At 35.9% G+C, this 10,324-nt stretch overlaps 1 protein-coding gene across 1 annotated transcript; it reads left to right on the top strand.

Moving 5' to 3' along the window:
• Positions 1-6,771: 6,771 nt before the first annotated feature.
• LOC110922930 lies at positions 6,772-7,368 on the top strand. Its single transcript, XM_022167120.2, has one exon. The coding sequence runs from the start codon at positions 6,896-6,898 to the stop codon at positions 7,187-7,189; it is 294 nt and encodes a 97-aa protein (XP_022022812.1). The 5' UTR covers positions 6,772-6,895; the 3' UTR covers positions 7,190-7,368.
• Positions 7,369-10,324: the final 2,956 nt, after the last annotated feature.

Below are 10,324 nucleotides of genomic sequence, written 5' to 3'. Positions count from 1 at the left end.
TTTGTGTTTGTTGAACAATGTTTATGTCGTTAGGATGTGTTTCCGTTGAGACAATGTTGTTGTATTTGGTTTTTAAAACTTAATTAAATGGATGATCTTGCATGGTTTTATTTCATATAGATTTTTTATGGTTAAGCTATGGTATTAAGAAGTCACACCAAATTAACCACGCTTCCGCAAAGCTAGGGTGTGACATTGCATTCGCTGAATGATCTGAACCTTGACCTCGAAGAGGTCTCCTGCTTGCGTACGGGCAAAGTCTATTTCTTCGGCACTAGGAAAAGGGATTCGAAGATAAAAGTCGCCTTTGTATGGACAAGACGGAATCGCCCCCGATCAGCTCATCAGGTTCATATGGAAAGCGACTGGGGCTAGCTGGCCCCTCCGTCGAATTCGAAACAGTATTCCCCAAATCTGGAAAAAAATTTGTTTTTCAATGTGTTTTGACTTTAGAACTTGTAATTCACATTATAAACTGGTATAACTAATGTTTTGATGACTTTTGGTCATAGGTAAAGGAACGGACTTGCGGATGATGATCAAGCCTCGTTAGAGAACCGAACACGCACTAAAAAGGAGCTTCCGCAAATGAAAACTATTACTTTTGTCACAAAACACTTTGGTGTTGTGTTATCAAACTTTTGTAAATATGGTTTGCATGTTTTTAAAGTTAATTATGGTTTGTTTTAACAATATAGTTTTGAAATGTTAGTAAACCTCGTTTGAAGGTTTGAATTTTATATAAATCATCGTTTTGTCGATGTTTTTTGTTTAAAGTTATGTGAAATGCATTACATACTATATGAATTATTAAATAGAGGGCAAGGTCTTACAAGAAGGCAATAAAAAAACATATATTGGCTAAGATGCAACTACTTGAGCAAAATAATCATCTAGTTTTCTGCTGCAAGTTCAACTTAATAAATAAACAGACATCAACAAATACAATTAAAAAATAAGTTCAGACATATGCCATTGAGAGTGTAGCAGAACCCTTTCTAGCCTTTGCCTCCACAATCTCCATGTCACCATCATGAAGTCTTATTGTTAGGGCTAATATCTCTTCATCTAATACGCTATTTGCTTATGGTATAGCCTTCATTATAAACAATAATCAGTACTATAAACCAACAATTTTATTCACACTTTTATGTAAGCAAATGTATAAAAAAACCAAAAACATAGCTGAGAAAACAACAGTAGAGTGATAATGCTAGCGTGGCCTAGAAAACATAAATGAATTTGTGTTTTTCCAACTTGCACATTGCGCGGGGGTATTGGGCTTAACATCAAGAAGTCGGAGGTCTTTTGGCCTTTGTGCAATGGGGTTAAAGTCAAGGAAGGCTTGTTTCCCCGTTGGATTGGGATGCCATAGTTGGTTGTGAAACTCCTTAGGGCTATCAATTGGGATGGCGGTTACATCAACAACTTGGCTGTGAGGAGGGCTTCATGTGCGGTGGATCTTATGCAATGTTTATCTTGTCTGCGAGATCCATGATGCGAACACCTTCTTCTTCGCTCTTGTATGGGGGTTGCTTAGTTGTTGTTTGACCTACGAACTTGCTAGCCCGTGGTTTTTAAGAAAGTTGTTTTTGTTTTCAAAAAAGGCCTCCAGGATGCAATCGAGGACATTGTGGTTTGTGGGGGTCCGTTCCTCAATGGTGTTTGGCATCCTTTCCGATCTATTTTGGGGGTTTAGGCCTATATTCGGCGGAAGAATGACCAGCATGCGCTTTCATGGCCTCGAGGGCACAATCTTGGATTTTACAAGACCATATTATGTGGGACAGTCATATTGATGGGTTGGACTCCGATTGTGGGTGTGCGTTGGGTAGCTTGCACAGGTTCCTTCCGATCTTGATCTTGGCGGGTTCGCTAATAAGGACACTGCCCACCAAAGACTCAAAATACTTTAGCAAGTGCCATAAAGCAAAACCGACTAGATTTTAGGAGAGAAGTTTGACCTATCCACGAGACAGAAAACGGTCTTAGAGTGTTTACAGGGCCCTCATGCTGAATATTTTCTAACAATTATCCCTATTAAAAGGCTAGGAAAACACATGTCAGCGTTGGAATATCGGACTATCCTTAAATATTGGTCAATGATCCCTTTGTTTCCCTTTGGCGAGCCTTGTTCAGTTTGCCGTAAGGTCTGCTTGGATAACTTTGGGGAGCCTGCAGTTCGTTACAAGGCGCTACCGGGATTTAAATACCTACATGATTTGGTCAAGGATGTCCTATGCGATGAGGTTAAGCGGGCAGGAATCTTGGCAAAAACAGAAGCTTCTGTGAAATTCCTAAAAGACCCACATGAAGGGAGGTCCACTCTTCGCCCAGCGGATGTTCTCGTGTTCGGTTGGGTAGGTGGAAAACACGCTTGTGAGGACCTTATCGGAGTGTCCCCCTGGTTGGGCTTAGGGACCAAGGCTGGCCCTGAGCATGTGCCGGGTGGGCGACGGCTCAGGGCCAGAAACCTCCGAGGGCCCGCATATTTCATATTGAACCAAGAGTTAGGGTGAAGTTTATTGATCTTTTGACCCTTTGATTATCATTCAAGTTGAAAGAAAAACATAAACGAGATGGTAACGTGACTGGAATCTAATTCTCCGACTAATGCGGCTGCAACTTTGCTAGGATGCTGTTATTAGGGTTTTTGGATGATGAAGACAGAAGAGGGACGTAAACGGAGTACTCCGAGAGTAACCCGAGTCCACCACCAATTCCGAGGAAAACCCGATAACCCACCCGCCCGTAGGCACAACGGTAAAATTACCTGTAAAACCTGTTTGGCTCAAGGATCGAACCCAAGTTTCCCTGGATCTCCTATCATTGTCCACCAGTGCCTCACTCTGCACCAAGTGAGAGTTGAACATGCATCTCTTAAGAGAAATGCAAGCATTCCACAACTTAATCTAGAAATCATTGGCAGTAACACATATTATTTGAAGTTGTTGGAGTAATTGAAACATATAATCATTTTTCAGTAAAATGTAATACAAAAATACTAATTGTTACTAATTGAATTTTGCTTCTTTATTGTTATACTAGTTATTTTCCACCCGCGCGTTGCGGCGGGGACCCAATGACAGCAAAATGCGTGTCAGCAACAGCAAGCAGATACCGAATATCAAAACATAAATAAAATGGCGTGGTAAGTATAGGACCCACACGTCCTACACGTTGGAAATTCGATTGTTTTCAATTCAGTGCTATCACGTTAAAATATGGAGGAGCTCAGTTATTACGGTGCTATCACGTTAAAATATGGATGAGCTCGGTACCTGTTACGGCACCGAAAGTACCGATCCGGAAAATCATCGAAATTAGGTACCGGCACCGAAAATGCTCGGTACAATACGGTATGGTATTTGAAGCTAAAAATCAATAAATACAGGTATGGTGCTAGACCGGTGTCGAACCGAAAGTAACGATTATGAAAACGCCAAAAGGTGGGTACCAAATTGGTATCGAGAATGATTTGGTATAGTAAATTTGGTACCGATACGAACCAGTTTGATTACAGGATTTGATACGATTTGCTCATCAATAATCTAAATATCCAAGTTAATTTTACATGCTAAAATTCATTCATTACATAAAAAGACAAAAAAAAAAAAAAGCAAAATAAGTTGTGTATATAAAACCTAATTCAAACAAAATACAGTTTACTTACTGTGTGTATGAAAAGTAATATAAACGGTGCAATTACTTGCATTGCTACGTTGTTATAGGATTTGATGAGCTCGATACCAACCGTACCGAAAATACCGTTACCAAAATCTCTAAACGTGGGTACCGGTATCGAATATACCTAGTATGGTACGGTTCGGTACCGGTTGGTACTGGTACGGCACCGGTATTTGAAGGTAAAAACCGGTGAATACCTGTGCAGAACCGGTACCGAAAATATACCGGTTTGGTAAATTTGAGACCGGTACCTATACCCGATACCATTTGCTAATCTCTTAAGGATGTTACCATTCTAATCTATTCTAATTCTAATTTTAATTTAAAGTTAATTTAAAATTCTAGATGTACTGTTCATTCAGTTTTGATTTTATTATATATAAATTTTAGATTAATTACTTTATTATTATATCAATTCGATACATTATTTAATTTTAAAATGATGTACTCTTTTAATATGTGTAGATTTTTTTAGTTTGATTATTATGTATTTTTTTATAATTAACTTTATAAAAAACTCAAAACAAATATTCATTGGTACAAATATCTAACTTATCATTAGCAAGTTAAACTTTTTACAGGGTTTGCAATACATAAACCAAAAAAATGTTATTAACGTACGTTTGTTTATGTAAAGTTACATTGTAACCCCCTGTTCAGAAAAGTTTGGTTACACCACTGGGCCCGGTTTTTTAATCTCATACAGGGCCTAGATTTTTTTTAACATTTTCAGAGACGGGCCTGTTAGGGGCAACTGGTTCATGGCTGGCCATGCCGTGTTGAAGGTATAATCAGGGAAAGTTGCTAAGCTTGTGTTGAGAATTAACATACATTCATTCCCTTTGCTATTGATAACTTTGGCTCCCTTGCCCCTGAAATTGTTGGCTTCCTGAAGAGAGTGCAATGAGTTGTGCACGGCAATTTCGTGACATCGAAAACCAGAGCTTTATTTTTGGTAGAATCGGTTTTGTAATTCAAAAAAGGGTTGTGGTGCAGCTTGTTACCCGTTTACCTGCCACTATTATGTAGTTTCCTATGAATTTTATCACTAATTAATATCAAAGTAGACGTAAAATAGTTTGAACAATTTAAATTATTTTAAGCTTAAAAAATGATTTATTTTGTTATTTTTATAATTCTTGCAAAAAAATGTTTCCTGTCTAGAATCCTCACCCTTAACAAAATTTGATTAAAAAACATAACAAAATTATAAAAATGAATATAAGTTATAAAAAATACTTTATTCCCCGAGTTATCCGCATACCTCACCAGCATACCAATAATCTCTTATATACCTAGTTGTTTTTATAATATTGCAAGAAACACCAATGGGGCTCTTAAATAAAGAGTTGATATGATAATGGTATCTAGTAATGGAGTTGGAGGGGCTACTTAAAACATTAGTGGAGGACCCAATTGCATACGGGAAATAAAACTTATGGTTTAACTACCTCCAAAATTGGACAGTCCCAATCTTGAATAGTATTCATAGTTGTTGCTACTTGTATGGCTCCCATTTATACAACATCATGGTCCTTGACCTTTGACTTTTGATATGTGTGGGTGTTGACATTGTCCCTCTTATTGTCCCACACTCTTTCCACAATGAAGATTAATATGGAGATAAGGTAATCATGCAATCAGTTATCCTGTTGTCCCACTATTATTATGATTGGGTTTGTTTGTCTGAATGCTAATTGGAATCATCTAGTAAGAAGATATATGATTGTTTTGTTCTTTTTTGTTTCATGTGACCTTCTCATTAGCTTAGAATGCATTTTTAATTTGATTTTATTTTCTCTGAAGATAAAACATGTGACCGCAACGCCTTAACTAGTCATACGCTTTAACAAACCCCTACACTTAACTTTTGTACATGAATTCCCTCATCCGCAACTCCGATTTTAACTTACAAGAACTTTCCAAGATTTTACAATTTACTGAATCCATGGATCATTGAATCAATTCATTAGTCAAGAACTAAACAAAGGTGAAGAACACATAATAACAAATTAGATTACAAACTGAAATCTGGAAGGGATCGCCACCCTTGGCTTGTTCCATCTAGACTTTATACAAAGATTAGGGTAACGACGTGATGCATCGATGATACGTGGCGTCCCTTTACAAACTATTTACAACTTTGACAATTAACACTAAGATCTCTAGACACTTAAACATTACAATTCAGACTCTAAATCCACTTTAGATAAATTAAATAATCAACCCGTAACTTCATTCAAACTTTGATCACACAATTAATTCCAACATGATTGTAAGTTAATTCCCACTCTACTTTTACAATATAAGATTTGTTATTACGCATTTAATCTATAACCAACATATAATATAACTGTATGATGTAAGATTTCTAAACTTCAAAAAATAATTCTTCTTTTCTCTCATAACGTGTTTGAATATTATTGTATTTGTTCTTCTGATATGTATCAATATATAGCAATAGATTTAATAGTGTCTTGTGGTTGTCTTCACTAAAAGGGTATCATTTCCATGTGCAAATTTTTACATGCACTGGTTCACTTTCATGAGACAGCATATCAATGGCAATATAAGAGACATATATGTTCAAACAAATTATAAAAAGGTTGGGAATATTTCCATTCCTCATGAAATACAAGGCTTTATGTCAAGCAAGAATCAATGATAGGAGAAAGTGCAGCAATTCATGTGATACTAATTAATTAAGAACTGATTCTCCAGTGTAATAATTGGTCACTAAATCAAAATCAAGTTGTAAATAAGAAAAGCACTATATATCGAATCGTATAATATATAGTATTTTTGTAATGTTAAAGCAAATATTATAGTTTATTATGGTTGATTTTGTAAATATGCAAATTAAAATGATATCATGTATTGAACACGCTAATTATAGGCGGCAGGTTTAGCTTTAAACAAAACATACAAAACATAAAATAAAGAAGAAAATGACTGAAGTGAGAGTCCTCTAAAGAGCACTAACATAAACATTTTTTATGACTAGTACTAGCACTAACAAGCCCATCATGACATGCCACTAACTTAGCTAGGCCATATACAAAGCTCCTTCCTTATATGCCTTTAATTTTTCCTTCACTTCACTTCATTTCCACACAACTCTAAACCATTAGCTTATTATCAATCTGCCTTTCTTTCAAAGAAAATTAAATCGGTTGGCGTGTGAATATTGTTGGCGCTCCGGTGAAACATGAGGAACATGAAGAAGAGTCCTAAAGTAGCGGATGAAAGCATGTTTGGAGAAGGAAATGGACTTGAGTTTCCAAATATGGCTCAACATACAAGGCAAGGGTACTTCTCGACTCATCTTGCTCTTATATACAACATCATAAGGGCTCCACTCTCACTTCTATCATGCTTATCATCTCAACCAAGCATAAGTGGTGCTACCGACGGAGTTTGGGTGTCTGGAGAGCTTGCTCGGATGTCTGAGGTTAATCATCTTGTGGTTAACGATAGCATGCGTTATGTTATTTTGATGTAATTTAAGAGTTGTAAGTAGTAATAATCGATCATCGCTTTTCTTAAAAACATGATGGAGATATTTGGGTGATGTATCAATTCCTCGTGTTTCTTTCTTTCTGTCTCGTGTTGTATTTATATCTAATATCTTATGTAGGAGATAGAAATTCAGACAAGAATACATAATCAGATTAGGGTTTTGCTAGGTTGTGATCATTCATTTTCTTTCTTCCGCTTAGTGATGATTTGAAGAAACCTTAACCTGTTACACATATGGTGAATGTATATTGTTGTGCACCTATAGATAGTTTAGCTAGATGTTTGGATGACACTTTTGACACTCTGATGAGGATCCTTAGTTCTTAAAAAAATCATCAAATGATTGACACTGCTAGAAAACTGCGCATCCGTACCGCCTTTTCAGTCGCGATCAAAAACTAGTCATGGTACGTGTTATATATAATTGTCTAGTTAAGTAACTAGACTAAATAACCGAGTGATTTTTTTTTTTTCATTGGTAATTAGCTTCTTCACAAAATCATATGATCATACGAGTAAGGTATGGATGATCAATCGACTCGAATTGCAAATCAAAGTCACCTAAACCTACTTTATAAAGTCAGACCAAGTGCCGGTTGGGATGTACTGAGTATGAACCTAACCCTAAAATGGTTAGATTAATGAACCAATTTGTTCAATACCTAATTGTACGTGAGGCATCAAAATGAGCTTTTCTTTTTACCTTCTAAAGGAATCTTTGGTGACAAGGTGAAGTGATTCCATATATTTAGTGGCAAATATATGGGGTGCAGAGTAAAAGGGGAACATAGAACAAAAGTTAACTTTGCACTAAACGTTTAATCACAATTATTAAAGACAAATTCATATTAAGCCAACACTAGCTTCTTGGTCTAAGAGGATAAAGAATATTCTCGTTGGTTGAGCATCTACTTTTTATTTGTTTTTGAGTATTAATGATCACTTAAAAGAGAAATGGAAGTTGAAACTAATTAAAACTATGTAGGTTAAGGGTTGCTGGAGGACGTGATTCCCACCATGATGCATGGTGTGGTTTATGCATGTAGTATGAAGGTAGGAAGAAACTTTGAAAACAAGTCATTTACTCTAATTTGCCTTTAGACATACAACCTCCATATATATAACGTTGTGAATTTCTGAAATAAATGAATGCTTGTATAATCTGAGAGTTGTGTTGGACATTTTTAACCGGATAATAATCTTAATTTCAATTCTACAAAAACAAATATGATAAACTCAAACAAAGCGTGCACTCTACACTCTCCTAACTCGTTTGAAGTATATCATTACACACTTTGGTCAAACAAGCCAATCCAACACATTAAGATAATCATCATATAACACTATGGGTATGTTTGGCAAAAGTAGCTGGTGGCTGGTAGCTGTAAGCTGGAAGCTAGTAGCTGGTAGCTGGTAGCTAGTAGCTGTAGCTTTTTAAATATATATTTTGTATTTGGTAAAGTAGCTGGAGCTTTTAATAAAATGTATAAAATGACTAAAATGGACATAACTAAAAATTTAGAAAGTTGGTGCATTAAAAAGTTCCTTATTTTTAGAGGTTAAAATAGTCATTTATTCCCTAAAAGCTTGTAGCTCCTTCTAAACGCTACTAGTAGGAGCGTACAACCAAAAGCTTCAAGCTTCTAACCTAAAAGCTTAAAGCTCCTTCAACCAAACAAGACTTTTTATTGAGTAGAAGCTTTTTCTTAAAAGCTTAAAGCTAGAAGCTCCATGCCAAACATACCCTATGTAAATATAAACCAATCAAAACGAAAAGTTATCTAAAACTATCTTATTCGTCGTGGACGTAGCCTGGTCACATCGATCGAGTGAACCATGCACGGAAATTTCTTTTTTTTTTCTTTCTTTCTGGTTCATTGATCATGGATGTAGCAAGATTGCATCAATTGAGTGAACATATGAGTGAATGTGTATCAACATACAGGTGAGGTTTAAAATCAAATTTTTCGACAACACTTTCTTCTTAAAATACGGCTTTTGAACAAAGTTAATTAATTATGTATATGCACTACTAAACAAACAAGTATCACCGATAGAACTCCAATGGACACTGGTAAATAAAATAAAATAAATGAAAAAAGTATATTTAATAGAACAGTTGCTAATCTGTTGAAAACAAACACTTTGGACAGCCTTACAAAAGTTGTTGGTGATCAATCAGTAAAGTACTCGTCAGTAATTCGTCGCAATTGACCCACAACAATATTTCTAACGCCTTAGCTACAAGAGTGGGGATTCATATAATTAAAAAAAAAGTTATGCTCTACACTATAAATAGAGGTGCATAACCAAACCGGATCTTTAACCTATCCGAATCCAATTTTGAAACCAGTTAGGGTGAAAGCGGTTCGAATCCAATCTAATGCATCGGTTTGAAACACTTGACTATATAAATACTTAGAATATGGTTTTGAAACCAATTATGGGAGAACCACTAGTTATATAATGGCCGAAATGGTTTTTAAACCGATCCAATCCGATATGGTTTTTTTTTTTTACTTTCATTAACTTGATTCGAACCTGTTTTAAAAAACCGATTCAGTTTCGACGTCCAAAAATTGGTTTTGTACACCAGGGCGGAGGTAGTGTATAAGCAGGGTAGCACGGCTACACAGGTTACCTCTCAAATCCATCTTCATAGTGTAAAAATACTCCTCAACTCCATCTAGGTAGTGTGAAATTTGTATTTTTTTTTTTTTTTCTGTTTTATACAAAGGATACCCCTGATCCAAAAAAAAATTATGATACTCCTGAGTTTTTGGGCTAGATCCGCCACCAAAAAAATTATGATACTCCTGAGTTTTTGGGCTAGATCCGCCATAAAAAAAGTCATTTAAAACATGTAGATAAACTTATTCGTGGGCTAATGAGTATAAGGTTTTGGGACTACCTGCTAGAGAGAACTGGGCTGGAATGGGTCAACCCGGGTTCCCAAAGGACCACAATCCACATTACTGTTAAAGGTCACTGGAACTTGGCAGTTTAAGCCCCTGGAGTTTAAAATCTGCTGTTTTAGTCAGAAAATAATTAAACTATTTAATTGTCAAAAATTATCAGGCAGGTCTTAGACATTTCCATCTTTAATTTTATTTAATTC

Source organism: Helianthus annuus, chromosome 11 (assembly GCF_002127325.2).
Source record: "Helianthus annuus cultivar XRQ/B chromosome 11, HanXRQr2.0-SUNRISE, whole genome shotgun sequence".
NCBI lineage: Eukaryota > Viridiplantae > Streptophyta > Magnoliopsida > Asterales > Asteraceae > Helianthus > Helianthus annuus.
Note: the sequence above shows the minus strand (reverse complement) of the source record. Positions and strands in the feature narration are given on the sequence as shown.

Bases quoted from the DNA above. Each gene is read 5' to 3' on its own strand.
- LOC110922930 (XM_022167120.2), top strand. From the start codon at position 6,896: ATGAGGAACATGAAGAAGAGTCCTAAAGTAGCGGATGAAAGCATGTTT.